Consider the following 16788-nt stretch of genomic DNA (forward strand, 5'->3'; position numbering starts at 1 on the left):
ACAACCGTTGTCATGACAACCAAACGGGTCTGGAAAATTCAGCCAATCCGCCTGCGGGAATGCCTCCGGCCTAGCCAATAGGAAGAGCACGCCGTACGTAAGGCCGCCCAATGGGGGCGCGAGCGGCGCGGTATTTGAATCCTGTAACAAGGCGACATTGAGAAGATCCTAAGCCGTGCGGGCCGGAGTGAGGAGCTAACGGCGTCGCGGAAGCTTGTGTCCTCCGTGTCCGGTCCGCGTCCCTCCCTGGGCCGGGCTGGCATTCTTGCCTGCCCCTTCCCACATGGCGCTGCTCCGACGCCCGACGGTGAGTGGGCCCCACCAACCCCCCACACAGGCAAGGCTCTTCGGCCGCGCAGCTCCGTCACCCACCTCCACCCTCCCTCTTTCTTCAGCGCAGGGCTTCTTCGTCCCAACCCGCGCTGCTCTCCCCTTCTGCCCGCTTCCCAGCCTGCGGCCTGTCCTCTTTGCCAACCTGTCCCCTCCTCGGATCCGCTCTGGGTTCCCCGCTTCCGCCCTGGACATTCCTGGGGTGAGGGAAGTGTAGGAAAACGCCTTGGAGGAGGCACCTGTCAAGTGAGCCTCTCCAGCACTGGATTTGGTACTCAGCGAGCGATTCCCGAGTGCTCTTTGTTGGAGTGCTATCTAAATAGAGGTTGCTGTAATTTCCTTCCTCTGTTCTCAAACTCCTTGCCAGCTCAGGGATGGGGGATGGGGAGGACTGGAAGAAACTGTAGGTAGTAAACTGTTTTGAATGTTTGATCAGGCAACAGTCACGGCTGTTTTTCGGATTTTTCACATTTCGTTTTGTGTTAAGTTTCCCATTTATTTCTGCACACGAAGTCTTTTAGGTTAAGCACACTAACATATGCGTTTGTCACTTTAAAAAATTTATTTCTTTACTCAAGTATAATGAAGATTTTGCATATAATTTGGAACAATATGGCAAACAGAGGGAAGGGTTCAGATTCATTTGTTTCATCTGTGCAAAAGTGGGAGCGTTAATTGTGTTTTGAACGTTGTTTTCTTTTTTTCTTTCTGCGGGCTTGAATTGTATCTGGGTCTACTTATCGTTTGCTGCAAAATAGAGGGCCCTGCCACACCTGAGGTCCATCCTCCTGGCTATAAGGCTAGTTAAAAGCTACCAGTTTTCCCCTCCAGATGAATTTCAACTTAGATTACCAGGCCTCAACCCTTAAGCATTAAAATTTCAAACACTTTTTAAAATTGGCAATTACTGCTGGAAAAAATTGAATAGTGTGCTTTTGAGAATCCTAATAAGTTGAATACATTCAGTATTTAATTCCTATTCTTTTGTGAGTCTAAGTTGAACTGACAAGTAATTTTTGTCTAATCTGTCCCATAAATTTCTTTCATTGTCAAATTCTATTGTATTCAGGGAAGGCTTGAGTTTTCCCCTGCCCCACTGTCCTTGTAGATCCATTCAAAGCCCCTGTTGGGAGATTTTAAGGATTAGGACCCACAATTCCCAGGGATAGAACATGCTATTTTTTTCTCATGAAATGTTTATCACCTCTACAATAAAATAAACTTTTTTGGTATGAATTGCTTTTTCTAGCAAGTTTTGTGTCTAAGCACATTCTGTCAAAAGTAGGCTAAGGTCAACTGATGATTTTTTGTTCCATACCATTTCAACTTTCTCTGAATTTGAGAGTACAACTATTTTACCTGTGAAAACAGTTTCCTTCTAAGTATACTTAATATAAGAGAGTTCATGCTATGGCAACCTCATTTTAAAAGGGAGTATCTCTAAAGATCATGTCTATAGGAGCGCTTCTTATTTGTAGAATGGCATAAGAATCAAAGCTAATTTAGGTTTTAAACATCTGGACCTATTATAGCTTTTTAATGGTGTTTTAATTGTACTTGTTATTAATCTCTCTAAAGAAAAGTTTTTATTTTAGCGAGAGCTTGCACGTGTGGTTAGGGAGGGGCAGAGGGAGAGGGAGAGAGAGAATCTTCAGCAGGCTTCATGCCCAGAGCAGAGCCCGAGGGAGGGCTGGATCTCATGACCCTGAGAGCATGACCTGAGCTGAAATCAAGACTAGCAAGAGTAGGACTCTTAACTGACTGAGCTACTCTAAAGAAAATTTTTAAATAGATGAATTTAGTATACAGGGATCTTTAACAAGTGGGTGCTATATAAAACAATAGTTGCTTATCTTGAAAGCTCTTAATGGGAATGTTTATTTTACAGATAAGGTGGGTAAGTGATTTGCCTAATATCAAGTGATGTGATCAATCACAAATAGCATTTTTAGTCTTCCTAAAATATGTATTTTTTCCCTCTCACAAATAGATCTCCGCATATTTACCTTTCCCAAATTCTGCATTTGGATATCTGACATTAGCAAAGTATTGTAAGTTGTTTTAATTCATCATTAACTTTTTTTTTTTTTTTTAAGGTGTCCACTGATTTGGAGAATGCTGACACTGGAGTTAATTCTAAAGCTAAGAGTCATGTGACAATCAGACGGGCAGTTTTGGAAGAAATTGGAAATAGAGTTACAACCAGAGCTACACAAGTCGCTAAGGTAACAGCTGTGAGGACTGTCCATGCGCACACTAGGCTGATTGTGTATAGCTCTGAGGAACACCACTGACTCTCTTGCCCTATTTGTGTTTCTTTTTCCTTGCAGAAAGCTCAGAACACCAAAATACCTGCTCAACCCACCAAAACAAATGTCAGCAAACAACTGAAACCTACTGCATCTGTGAAACCAGTGCAGATGGAAGTGTTGGCTCCAAAGGTGGGATGTTCTGTATTTACAAATGTACGAAGTAGCTTGTTTTTGGTTAAACTGCAACCTTTTTTTTTTTAAGATTTTATTTATTTATTTGAGACAGAGTGAGAAAGAGAGCATGAACAGGGAGAGGGGCAGAAGGAGAGAGAGAAGGAGAGGCAGACTCCCCGCTGAGCATGGAGCCCAATGCAGGGCTCAGTCCCAGGACCCCGAGATCGTGACCTGAGCTGAAGGCAGATGCTTAACTGACTGAGCCCCCCGGGCGCCCCGATCGCTGCAACTTCTGAAGAGCAATCATAACCAGAGCTCTACTTTGGAACAACAGTGTGCAAATTGAACATACACATTCGTTTAGTGATGGTTCTTACTATACTATAATGTTTTGACCTTGAATAACAAAGTTAATTACCTCGATATTCAAATAAATTTAGTGATCTCAAAGTGCAATTTGGTAGGTTTTATAATCCATTATAAGAATGAGCTTGCCCATGAAGGTTGTGGAATCTCACAGTTCTGAGACTCCTACTTATAATGGAGGAATAAGGTAATGCCAAAATTCTGTGTTGATAAATTGTGGTCTCTGTGACTGGTTAACCCAATTGGAGTTAGAACGCTAATGGTCTGATTGGCCTGTAATTACTACAGGACAGGCACCGTTGCAGGTGTTGAGAATACAACAATAACTACTTTGTTCTTTCCAGCTCAATATATATATATGTGTGTGTGTGTGTGCATTTAATATATTTAATATACATTAATAACATGTCTATAACTTTTTAAAAATTTTTCAGAGTAATACATTGGATGTATTCAAGAGATATATATATATTGAGCACTTATGATACCCATCCAGTAGTGTTAAGGCTGTTAAAGAGAGATCTTGCCTTGAGGAGACTTATCCAGAAGGGGCACATGCACCTGAAATTAAATTAGTAGTCCCAGGGAATGATGCCAGATGCGCCTGGGCAGTGGATGAGATCATGACGTGGCTGAAATCAAGAGTTGGATGCTTAACCGACTGAGCCACCCGGGCGCCCCGGATTTGCTTTTAAAAGTGCGCAAAGTGTGCATTTTTTGAGAGGGGGAGGGGTAGAGGGAGAGAGAATCTTATGCAGGGTTTGATCTCACAACCCTGAGATCATGACATGGCTGAAATCAAGAGTTGGATGCTTAACCGACTGAGCCCCCAGGCGCCCCTAAAAGTGTGCATTTGTATACAAAATTTGATGGTAGTTATTTTTGAGTATTACGTTGGGCTTAAGATTCATTTTCATTTTCTTCTTTAAAATTTTCAGATTTTTTTCACCATAGGTACATATTACTTTTCTAATTAAGAAGGGAAAAAGGCAAATTAAAAGAAAAACAACTGAAAATGTTATGAACAGAAGAGACCTTTCCTCCTGTGACTTTTGCAATTCCGCTCTTTCTGAATTACTCCACCTTTCCTTGGTGACTCCTTTGCTTTAGCTTCCTGACAAATTTGAGGCCACTGTGTTTCAGATAAAGAATGATGGACCTGTAACTCCATTCATATAAATATCACTTCCATGGCTGAAATGTGCTGCTCATTTTAGAAGACATCAGGGATTAATGAACAATAATTATTTCCAATTCAAATACACTTTTCTCTGAGAAACGTAGTACAGAAGAGATCACTAAGTCCCCAGTTTAGGGCGAGCTCCTCATCCTGGCAGATGAGCCCCTCTGCTTGCCTGGCTCTGGTCAGCCATCTGGCTTTTACTTTGTCATCTGCTCTATCTGCAGTCATTGCTGCTCCTTTATAGCTGGTCCCTGGGGATGTGGAGATGCCAGTTGAGCACAGGGTTCTAGCAACAGAGAGCCCTGGAAAATTTATAAGCCATGTGCTCACGAAAGCAGATGTTTCTAGCCAAATCCATTAATTATACACCGCAAGACTAGAGGGCAGGTTTCTTCTTTGTAGCAAAGGAAGCAACTGAATTACAAAGGGCTCTGGCTGAGGACTTGGAAGGGTTTCAGCCATTCACAGGTGTTTGCAGGAGCGATTATCCTGCCATTTGTAGAGAAAACAGTGTTTTTGTTATTTTATTATTTTTTTGCTGACCAACGAGGCTTTGTCAAACACTGAGTTGTATGTGAAAGGAAGGAGAAGGTTTTTTCCTAGCCCCCTTGTTTGCTGGGCACTGAAGCCACCAACTCTGTTTTCAAGGAGTCCCCAGTCAAGTGGAGACATGCCTGAGCACACACACTTCGGAGAGGTGCTGGGGGTCAGAGCTAGAAATTCAGATGAAGTTTTAGATTTACAGATTGGATCTAAACACGAAGTTCAGTGATAGTTGTGGGACACTCCGATCAGATGGGAGGCCACCAAATGTGGGGTGCTAATTGGGTGGGGGCCAGCAGCGTGCGTGGTGAAAGAATTCACCCACGGCAGAACAAGAGAGAAGGTTATTGAAGAGCAGTGGGCAGGACAGCAAAGGAGAGACTGTCTGCCAGAAGGTGGTGGTGAGGGGCCACAGTTATAGGGCGGAATGAGGGAGTATGGGAATGTATGGAATTTTCCCTTTTTTTTTTTTTTTTAAGATTTTATTCATTTATTTGAGAGAGATCACGAGTGAGAGAGCAGGAGAGGGAGAAGCAGACTCCCTACTGAGTATGGAGCCCGTTATGGGGCTCAGTCCCAGGACCCTGAGATCATGACCTGAGCTGAAAGCAGCTGTTTAACCAGATGAGCCACCCAGGTGCCCCTGTTTTCCCATTTTTGATAATCTTCAGAACTGTGCCTAGTTAGGGCCTATGGCTCTTTCCAGGTGGTTTGCTTCATGAGCCTGTTGGCATTCCGCTCGCTGGTCGCGGTGGGCCAATTTACCTTGATCAAGTTCCACTGCTCCAGCCTATATTGCCTAAAAATGCCTCTACTGTAGTCATTATTCAATTATGAGAATGTTTTATGGCTAACTATCCTTAATACAAAAACTACATATAAGGGGAAGTAAGCACAACTTTTCACATTAAAAAAAAAAGAGTGCCTTTTATTTTTAATCACACAAGAAACATAGTCATAACAAAGCAAAATACTACAGAAATATATTAAGTACATAGACTAGAAAGTCAGTTTAGTTTTATTACTCTCTCTACCCTCCAAATTCCATTTTACTGTATTCCCTAAAGCTATTCCCAGCGAATGATTTGCCTGTCTATAATTGTGTGTGCCTATGTATGCACAGGTACACACTTAGTGCTACAAATCATGAGCTGTCTGATTGGAAACAACAGTTATTCTGGAAGTCCTTCCCTGGTGCACTTAATTGACATTGTTTATTATAAATCTAGTAAATAAAGGAACCCTGGTTACCAAAACTTGTACAAACACCTACATGTTTGCATATTAATAGTAGTAAATTCTCTCCCCAAACCCAACTCAGTAGTAGGAGGATTGCAGTAGCCTTTACTCAGACTCCACTCTCCTCCTTATAAACCTGGAGCAAAAAAAAAAAAAAAAAAAAAAAAAACCAAAATCTCACATTTATTCTTTGTTTCTTTTTTCTTAAATTGTTACTTATTTGACAGAGACACAGAGGGAGAGGGAGAAACAGACTGCCCGCTGAGCAGGGAGCCCCATGTGGGGCTCGATCCCAGGACCCTGAGATCATGACCCAAGCCGAAGGCAGACGCTTTACGACTGAGCCACCCAGGCGCCCCTCACATTTATTATTTCTTTTTTTTTTTCTTTTTTTTTAAAGATTTTATTTATTTATCAGACAGAGATAGAGACAGCCAGTGAGAGAGGGAACACAAGCAGGGGGAGTGGGAGAGGAAGAAGCAGGCTCATAGCGGAGGAGCCTGATGTGGGGCTCGATCCCATAACGCCGGGATCATGCCCTGAGCCGAAGGCAGACGCTTAACCGCTGTGCCACCCAGGCGCCCCCACATTTATTATTTCTGATATGACTTTTCACTTGTCTCTAACAACCGACAGAATTGATTCATTAACCTAATTGGAAGGTTTTTATCTTCAGACCACTTTTGTCATTCAAAAGTTTGTGATTAAGTTAGCTAGCTGATAAAGCTTGTAGCTTTGCGTGCAACAGACACTGAACGAGGATTACACAGTTGGCCTGGGGGGCTTAGGCTACTACCTGCACGCACAGAGGAATCTTCATAATCGTTAAATTATGTTGGGACCCAAGAGGAACGCTTTTAAGAAATTCTCCATTAAGGGCCAGAGCAATGGTCCATGTCTACTCCTGGTAGTTTTGGGATATGGCTAAACTCAGGTGTACCTCTGAATAGACACAGGTAAACATTTCAAACTGCCGAGACGGCACACATAGCACACGACCGTAACGTCTGCCTCCTTAAACCAGGCTTCCTAGTACTGACTGCATTTCCCAGGGACACTGATGATGCTTATCCTTGAGCTTAACCTAGTTGTATGTGCTCATTAAAGTGTATATCTGATTCTAGTCACTCTTTTTTTAAAGAAGATTCTATTTTTAATCTCTACACCCTACATGGGGCTCGAACCCACAACCCCAAGATCAAGAGTTGCTCGCACTACCAGCCGAGCCAGCCAGGCGCCACTGATTTTTGCCGCTCTTGCTCAGTTCTTTCAGTGGGTTCACTTCCCTTCGAGTAAAATGTGTTAAACTCCTTAGCCGGGTTCTCGCTCACCTTTCCAGCCCATCCTCTCACACGTTGTGCACTAGCTCCTGCCATCCCAAGTAACGTGCCCTTCCCAGACTTGCTTTTGTTTCTTGGCTTCCTCTGGGACTTTGTACTTGCGTACCTTTCCCTACTCATTTTCCTTGAGGTCTTAACCTCTCTGGTCACCTTGTCTAGGTTTTTCCCTGGTGCCCCAAGTAGCTCTTAGTCTTTCTAGTCCCTTGAGGTTTGGACGTTCTTGAATACATGGCATGGATGAGCCTTGCTCAGCTGGTCCCTCCTCAGTTTGAGAACTCTGTTGTAGGAGGGAAGGATGGGTTTTGAACCGCTATATATATTTTACTGCTGCTGTTTCATCCTTCTTTAAGCCTGGAAACTATCATCACTGAGCTTTAATGTCAATTAATTTGTTTATTACACAGTCTTCTCTTTCTATATTTTATTTCTTTAATACATAGTCTTTATAGCCTTGCAGTCTTGTTAGGTTTTACTTTGAGAAGTACCTCTTATTCTTTTAAAAAGTAATGGGTTATTTATACTTCATTACTAAACACTCGTTTTAACTTACTTTATAAATTTTTAATTTGTGTGATTTTTTTTTTTTTTTAAATAGTCACCCTGTCAGCATAAGAAACCACTGGGTGTGTGCTTGCTTGGGCTTTGCTTCCTTCTGTTTTATTCACAGGCCAGAATGTGCTTTTCTGCTTTTTAGTTGCCAAATAGTTTCTCAATTTAGAATAAATTACTTTATGAGAGGATATCTGTATGCTCATAGAAGAGGCTACAGCTGAAGTGAACTGTCAGCTCTAAGAGTTTCTGCAACCAGCTATTTAAGTTTGGTTCATTCAATAAATACTTACTGAGCACCTACTATGCGTTGGGGATGATATGGGCATTTGAGATGCTGTAGGGGACAAAATCAGTTTAATGTATTATTTATTTATAAATGTAATTATAAATATGTTATTTTCTGCCTCTGCTAACTCTCTAAGTTCTGTAGAGCTGACAGTCTAGCAGAGGGAGACAGAAAATAATACACACATCACATATAAGTAAACTCCAAAGTGTGTTACAAGGTTATAGGTTCTATGGGGAAAAACACAGAGAAATGATGCGTGTGGACGGGGGGAATAGGCTGCAGATGGTAATTTAAAATAGGGGTCAGGATAGACCAAATTGAGAAGGTAACATTTAAACAAAACTTGAGGATGAGAGAATTGCTCATGGGGGTGCAGGGACAAGAGCAAGAGCATTGTGGGAAGAGGGAGCCCGCTTGCAGTGAGGGCGGCTGCCAGGAGGCAAACCAAGGGGAGAGAAATAGGAGATGGGTCAGCAGAGGAAGAGGGCCAAGCCGGATCATGCAGCCTTCAGGCCATTGTGACGACTCAGGTTTTCCCTTGGAGTGAAGTTTGAGAATTTAAAACAGAGGAGTATATCTCTAAAAACTTCATCTGCTACATCTTGAATTATTCACCTCTTACTCTGAAATTTATTTGTTTTGGCTTTCACATATTTTAAAAATGCGTATGATACTTTTAAACCCGTTGACTCTGCACGTATTTGGCTCTGATTAATGATTCAAGCTACTGCCAAGGTGGTGATGCACGCACGTCAATTTGTTCACGCAGGGTCCTTCCCCCCCATCAGAGGATATCTCCATGAAGGAAGAGAACCTCTGCCAAGCTTTCTCTGATGCCTTGCTCTGCAAAGTCGAGGACATTGATCATGAGGACTGGGAGAACCCTCAGCTCTGCAGCGACTACGTTAAGGATATCTACCAGTATCTAAGGCAGCTTGAGGTGAGTGGGCCTTTGTGTTTTGGTTGTGCAAGCAACGCGGCATTTACCACACAGCAGGGAAGGAAATGAGGTCAGCTTTTTAAACTCCGAATTCCGCCTACAGACTCTGCAATCCATAAGTCCGCACTTCTTAGATGGAAGAGAGATAAACGGACGCATGCGCGCCATCCTGGTGGACTGGCTGGTGCAAGTCCACTCCAAGTTTAGGCTGCTGCAGGAGACTCTGTACATGTGTGTCGCCATCATGGACCGGTTTCTGCAGGTGAGCGCGGCTTTGGGGGCTCACTGTAATGGCATTCTGCAACACTGAAGGGTGATACCTGGAAGAAAAGATCAAAAGCCACTTGGTAAAAAACCGAGGCACTTGAGGTGCCAGAGGGGGAAGTAGCCAGGTGTGTCCAACCTCTGGTGATGCTGACCAAAGCTGGGCGTTTCTGCGAGGTCAGCCAGCAGGAAAGTGCTGGGGGGTCGTGGGGTGGGCACTGCACGGCCAGTCGTTCCTCAAAGCAACCGTACCAGCAGGAGGTCTGAATGTCAGCCCGAAGCCTGTGGGTGCTGGTTTTCCAGGCCTGTGGGTGCTGGTTTTCCAGGCCTGTGGGTGCTGGTTTTCCAGGCCTGCTTCCGCGATTTCCCCGTAGCTCGTGGTTTGGTCCTCCTTGGTGGTGTTTCCTCGTCTGAACAATGAGGAGTTTGGCTAGAGAGCTTGGCCAGTTCCAGCCAGCTGTGGCATGAATCCCTGTAGAAAAGAGAGGAGGCAGAATTAGTAAGACAGGGGTTCGGGGTGTGTGTGGGTGGTGTACTGAGAATGGGAGGTCTGAAGTAGAGGAATGTAAGAGATTCAGCTGCGAGGCGGAGTGGTCATCGAAATAGTCACCGCCTGGTTCCACAAAGAAGAAAAGCCCGACAGAAAGCGCTCACGCGTGACCCACCAGCCGGGAGCCCTGCAGATGAGGGTGTACTTATCTGAAGTCAGTGTTTATGATGCAGCTCAGGTACAGATGCGGCCCCAACAGTACAGTAATAATGGTGATTATCATAATCACCCTGAGATACTGCAAAATCCTAAGAAATCCGTGCAATCCTAAGAAATGCAAATTGGTGGTTTGCACTATACATTCCTCACTGGGTAGGAGAGCAGTTATATTTTAGGTAGATTTCAATAATGAGAGTTGAAGCAAGGAAAGCAAAGTCCCTTTTAAAAGAAAAGGGAATTTAAGGGAAACACGTATACCCTGAACTGAGATTTTCCCGGACTCTGGAGCCTCTTTGGACATTCTCAACACTGAATAACGAGTGTACTTTTGGTAAGGATTAAGGAAGTGTTTGAGAGACCCCCTTCCTCATTCCTAGGCATCCATTATTTTAATCCTGCTGTTTGGCTTGGCCTCATCTCGAGGTAGACATGTTGAATGCCATGTCGGGGCTGTCCCCAGACCCTCAAGCCAGGATGACAGGGCTGGAGCAGACCAGGCGCTTGGTTCTCAGGCGTAATTCTTCCCTACTGAGCAATTGAGTGATCTGGAGCTGGTGTCTGAATCTCTTCACAGGCCGTCTCTTTCTAAGTGGGGAAAAATAAATGCGCTTCCTAGGATTTTTGCGAGGATTCAATGAGGTGGTTGTTGGCATCTTTGCACGTACTGAGTACTCAACAGACGGCTGCTGGGAGTAGTGATGGTACCTGCTATTTTTAAGTAATCTGTCTACCCAGTGTGGGGCTCGAACCCACAACCCCGAGATTGAGCCACACACTCCACCGACTGGGCCAGCCAGGCGCCCCTGATGGTACCTGCTATTAACATGGAGGTTACCTGTGCTCGTAAGAGGGGTGTGAGCAGAGATGACATGTACTTCTCACTTCCTTCTGCCCAGAGCCCTAGTCCTCTTGTTAGGTAGGACTTTTGACACATTCTTCTTCAATTAGGTTCAGCCGGTTTCTCGTAAGAAGCTTCAGCTGGTTGGGATCACAGCTCTGCTCCTGGCTTCCAAATACGAGGAGATGTTTTCTCCAAATATTGAAGACTTCGTTTACATCACAGACAATGCTTACACCAGTTCCCAAATCCGAGAGATGGAAACACTGATTTTGAAAGAACTGAAATTTGAGTTGGGTCGACCTTTGCCACTACATTTCTTAAGGCGGGCATCAAAAGCCGGGGAGGTAAGTGCCCCTGGTTCTGTATGAGACTTGATTTTTGCTGTTTGTTGCCTTATCCTAGAAACACTGATGCAGTTAAAGGAAAACTTCGGCATTTATAGGAAACACCTTTTTGATAGGTCCTAATGTTTATCGGTTCTTAAGGGAAAAGACCTCATGCTCTGTGTTTGTACCATACTGTGAAATAGGGCAGTTCTTGGGCAGACTGGTGAGTCGAGTGGCTTTGAGCTCCTAGGCCTTTGCCCAAGATTTTGCAAGAGGGTAATAGTAGCCGCACTTCTGATTGTCCCCGGCTGTTCTCTCATAGGTCGACGTGGAACAGCACACTTTAGCCAAATACCTGATGGAGTTGACTCTCATTGACTACGATATGGTGCATTATCACCCTTCAAAGGTGGCAGCGGCTGCGTCCTGCCTGTCCCAGAAGGTTCTGGGCCAAGGAAGATGGGTAAGTGTTGGATTAAGAAGAAATTAGGTTATATTTTCGGCCCCCTTGATAGGAAAGGCCTTAGCATTTTCACCACACTATCCTCGAAGCAATGGTTAAAATCCAGAGCCTATAAGAAGGCTGCTTGGGACGCTTCAGACGGAGATGAGGTGACCACAGCATGGCGCCAAGTGTGCTCCCGAGTTGTGAAGATTGAGCCAGGCCACCGGCAACCGGGGTGCTAAGGTTTCTGGGATCTTTGGTTAAGTGAAGGAAGCAAGTCGTCAAGCATCTAAGACAAAGCAAGGCCAAGGCCTGACTGATGTCACCAGTAAAGATAAAAGGAGCCACTTTTAGATTCGTACAAGTAGCCAGAGCTGCCAGCTGTCTCACACACCACAAAAGGACAACCACTGAAACCAAAGGGATCAGAGGACTGCGGTGTGAGTCGTGGGATACCTTTTGGAGACGAACCAGTTCTAGACTGCCACTAAGCAGTTTTCTATCCTGTAGACGTACCCCAAGAGCGGCAGAACGAAAGCCTCGTCAGAAGCCGGGTGTTAAGAAACAAGTCTCATGACAGCCTCTCAGGGGAGATACGGAAGGGAATGGGAGCAGCTCCTCCCACACCCCTATCCTCTCGTGTTCCAGGAAGATCACAGAGCATTTTGCCACCACAGATAAGCTGTGGTTCAGGCCTTTGCCTGGGGGGCCCTGTGTGGATACATGTGAGATTGCCGGGCCTCCCAGGCAGAGCCGTTCCTCTGCACAAGTGTATACATTTGACATCTTATATGAGAAAGAAGGGTAATAAGCGAGTGCATGTATGTGGGCTTATGGGTTTTCTACTTTTTCAAAACTACGGGTAGACCAGAAACTAATGAAAATGATACCTGTGGGGTTGGGTAGGAACAACCAGTAGTTGGGTGTTATTTCAGGATATACAGTAGGATGTATACATGATCGCCTGTATGAAATTCATGCCCAAAATGTTTGACACAAATCCAATCGTCAGGAAACACTCAGATTTAAAATGTGAGCCATTCTAAAAGCGACCAGCCTCGGATCCATCAAACAAGTTGTCATTTAAAGCCAAGGACAATAGGAGTCGTTTTTAAAGTAAAAAAAAATTAAAGATCAGATACACTGCAGGTAACTTGATTGGACCTGGGTCTGAAAAGAAAAATCTGTACAAGATATTTTTGGAACAATGGGAGAAATCTGAATATAGACTATGTGCCAGAGGATACTGTGGTGTGACAGTGTAGTAGACGATAGATGCTCTTTCTGGGATAATGGTTTGTGACTAGATAGGAAACTACTTCTTAGGGATATTTCTGAAACATTAGAAGTGATGTGTCATGGTGTCTGCAACTCATTTGCAAATGGTTCAAAAATTGTGTGTGAATACATACATACACAATGTTTGCTGTACCATTTGATATTGAGTTAGTTGCAGACACCGTGGGAGGGAAAGTGGCAAAATGTTAATAATAGATTAATCTACACAAAGAATATACAGATGTTCATTATAATATTTCAGTTTTTCTGTAGATTTGAAATATTTTGAAATTAAAAGCTTGAGGCAACAGGCTTTTGGTACATGAATGATACATGGTCCTGGTACCAGGGGCTCATTTTAGCTAAATTACTCCTAGACCTGCCTTCCTTGGGCTCTAAACTTTTTTTTTTTTTTTTTTTTTTTTGTAGTTTCATCTGGTCAGCATTTCTTTTTCTTTTCTTCTTTTTTTTTCACTACTTCTTTTATTATGTTAGTCAGCATACAGTACATCATTAGTTTCTGATGTAGTGTTCCATGATTCACTGTTTGCATATAACACCCAGTGCTCATCACATCATGTGCCCTCCTTAATACCCATCACTGGGCTAACCCATCCCCCCACCCCCTCCCCTCTGAAAGCCTCAGTTTGTTTCCCAGCGTCCATAGTCTCTTATGATTCGTCTCCCCCTCTGATTTCCCCCCTTTCAGTTTTCCCTTCCTTCCCCTAATGTTCTCTCTGCTATTCCTTATGTTCCACAAATGAGTGAAACCATATGATAATTGTCTTTTTCTGCTTGACTTATTTCACTTAGCATAATCTCCTCCAGTCCCATCCACATTGATGCAAATGTTGGGTAATCATCCTATCTGATGGCTGAGTAATATCCCATTGTATATATGGACCACATCTTCTTTATCCATCGTCTGTTGAAGGGCATCTAGGCTCCTTCCACAGTTCGGCTGTTGTGGACAATGCTGCTATGAACATTGGGGTGCATGTGGCCCTTCTTTTCACTACATCTGTGTCTTTGAGGTATATATGCAGTAGTGCAATTGCTGGGTCATAGGGCAGCTCTATTTTTAACTTTTTGAGGAACCTCCACACTGTTTCCCAAAGTGGCTGCACCAGCTTGCATTCCCACCAACAGTATAAGAGGGATCCCCTTTCTCCACATCCTTGCCAACATTTGTTGTTTCCTGCCTTGTTCACGTTAGCCATTCTGACTGGTGTGAGGCGGTGTCTCATCGTGGTTTTGATTTGTCTTTCCCTAATGGCTAACACGTTGAACTAAACCTATTAACTACACGTCTCCTTATTTTCTGGGAATTGATTTCAAAAGACCAGTAGTTGTGTGTTATTGCAGGATTGCTCTTGCTTCGTCCTTTTTTTCTTTAAACTACTTTAGGATTAAGATTAAATTGTGATTTATTTTCCCAATCATATTGTGCATATGAGACAGATTTATTTTAGCCTTTAGAATTTTATCACAGAACTGAAATAAAGTCAGCTTACATATCTTCGTACATGACAAGTCTTATTATCAATCAGCAACTGTCCTGTTGCTTGATTTTTGTTCTCCGGGAGGCTAGGTCATAAGGCTGGGGGTTGAAGCTTCTGTATTCTCTGTTCTCCAGTGCTGAACTACACAGGGCCCAACAAGAGAACCCTGAGTAGTCTTAGTTCTTCTAAATTTGGTACACTAGCTTGCCGCCTGTGGCCCAGTTTATTTCTTAATTCTGAACCTCTTTCCCTGACTGACGATATGGGTGTCTGGGCTCTCGAGCTCTCCACCAGCCGCTGCCCAGTAGGGCTTTGATGGGGGCGGGGGTTACGTGTGAGATGCGCTAGTCCTGGGTCTCTGCCCGTCCTGTGAAGGGGGCATTCCTTTGTTGGGTTTTGTTTTTACTCTGTCCCACTCTCCATCACCTTTCAGAGAGGTTAGCATGAAAGTTTGTTACTTGGAGTACCGTACATACCTGTGCAAGCTTTGAAAAATAATATGGGACCTTTGACACTTGATTTAGCTAAAGGTGCACAGCGTCTGAATTTAGTCTTGCTCCAAGCCAGAGTCAGCTTGCATTTATGGCTGCTTTGCTGGGACCATGGTAGTGTTTAGGGCTGCTGTTAAATTTTCAGAAGGTAAGAATATCATTTTATAGCTTTTACATAAGTGGTGAGTGATGTCAGCCTCTGTCAGATGTGCTCTTCTAATGAAGTGGAGGCTTTATCTTGCCCCTTCTCTTTGCATTGCATTCCAGAACTTAAAGCAGCAGTATTATACTGGATACACAGAGAATGAAGTATTGGAAGTCATGCAGCACATGGCCAAAAATGTAGTGAAAGTTAATGAAAACTTAACGAAATTCATCGTAAGTACTCCTTCCTAAACTGTGGAAAGCGTTAGATTAGGGGTTTTGTGAATGAGGGTATGCGTGTGTGTGTGAGTTTGTGTTTTCATGGAAATGTAATACTGGCATTTGTGAGAGTCTGTTTTAGCACAGACTCTTTTCTAGTACAGCAGGGGATGGAGCGTACCGATACACTCCCAAAACAGACTTTCTTTAAAACAAGGTAGCTAGGCTAACCGTGTCCAGGCGCAGTGTAGTCAGCCAGATGGCCATTCCACGCATTTACCCACGCTCATCCCGGCGTCCTGGGGAGGGCACGCAGTGGTCAGGGCAGGTGCTCACCGTGTCGTCTGGAACCCCTCAAAGGGCCCTGTGGAAAGCTTGGGTACTCGGGGCCTCTGATCTTCTGGGACAATGACCGAAAGGCCCCTGAATGCAGGCCTGGTGACGGAAGGGCAAGAAGCCCATTCAGAAAGCTTCCTGGGGGCCTGGTGTCTGTCTCCGTGCAGCCCACCTGAGCGGTGGAATCAGCACCGATTGGATGCTGTCCTGTGCTTGTGTGACACTGAATATCACCAAGGATCTGGTGACAAAGAGCAGGGCATTTGTGCCAAGCGTCCTGACAACCTATTTTGCTTCCTGGCATGTAGTTTCTGCATAATTTAGCACACCACGGAGGTGTAATGTGTCTTCAGTCCTGAGGGTGTTGTCTGGGGTCTGCTGGGCACTCGTTGCCACTTGGCTTTTATTGCCGTTGTTGCTGCCTGTCCTGGCAGACCTGTTATGTCCTGGTGGCACTTAGGTATGATAAACACCTCCCACCCCTCTGGCAGCATAGGAGAGAGAGCCTGCTCCTTGGACCTTGACATCATTTATTCCCCCATCACCAGTGCTACCAGCTGTTGCTGGGCATGGAAGGAAATTGTCAGGTGCCGCACTTTAGGACCTCAGAGCGCTCGCTGGCTTCAGTGATTCGCCATCATCACACCACTTGGACATTGTGGGTCTGGCCCTTAAATACTTGTGAATTAGGCTGGGAGCAAGGTAGAAGGTGGGGGTCCTGATGTGTGCTTAATCACAGATGACTTCTGCAGGCCATCAAGAATAAGTACGCAAGCAGCAAACTCCTGCAGATCAGCACACTTCCTCAGCTGAACTCAAAAACCATCCGAGAGCTTGCCTCCCCTCTGATGGGACGGTCCTAGGCTGCCGTGGCCCTCGGGGAAGAGTGCTCCGTCCGTGACTTGGTCTCGCTGATTTGGAACTCTTCACTTTGTATATAGTCCTCTGGTCTATTTCATGAAACCTTTCCTTAGACCTATTTTCTAAATGTATATTGAGGAAAAATAAAGCTATTAATTTTTCTT

At 44.3% G+C, this 16788-nt stretch overlaps 1 protein-coding gene across 2 annotated transcripts; it reads left to right on the plus strand.

Annotated features, from left to right (window-relative positions):
* Nucleotides 1-148: 148 nt before the first annotated feature.
* On the plus strand, nt 149-16788 carry CCNB2 (cyclin B2). 2 transcript variants are annotated; one of them, XM_057306301.1, is made up of 9 exons: nt 149-307; nt 2427-2555; nt 2661-2771; nt 9038-9208; nt 9312-9470; nt 11130-11366; nt 11671-11811; nt 15332-15442; nt 16516-16788. In XM_057306301.1, the coding sequence occupies exons 1-9, from the start codon at nt 284-286 to the stop codon at nt 16624-16626; spliced, it is 1194 nt and encodes a 397-aa protein (XP_057162284.1). In that variant the 5' UTR covers nt 149-283; the 3' UTR covers nt 16627-16788. The 2 variants fall into 2 exon arrangements, with proteins under 2 accessions (XP_057162284.1, XP_057162285.1); XM_057306302.1 differs by having other exon boundaries at nt 16503-16628.

The sequence above is a fragment of the Ursus arctos genome, unplaced genomic scaffold (assembly GCF_023065955.2).
Source record: "Ursus arctos isolate Adak ecotype North America unplaced genomic scaffold, UrsArc2.0 scaffold_36, whole genome shotgun sequence".
NCBI lineage: Eukaryota > Metazoa > Chordata > Mammalia > Carnivora > Ursidae > Ursus > Ursus arctos.

Bases quoted from the DNA above. Each gene is read 5' to 3' on its own strand.
- CCNB2 (XM_057306301.1), top strand. From the start codon at position 284: ATGGCGCTGCTCCGACGCCCGACG. The intron at 9,471-11,129 runs GTGAGCGCGGCT...TTCTTCAATTAG, and splicing joins TCATGGACCGGTTTCTGCAG to GTTCAGCCGGTTTCTCGTAA. The intron at 15,443-16,515 runs GTAAGTACTCCT...TGACTTCTGCAG, and splicing joins AAAACTTAACGAAATTCATC to GCCATCAAGAATAAGTACGC.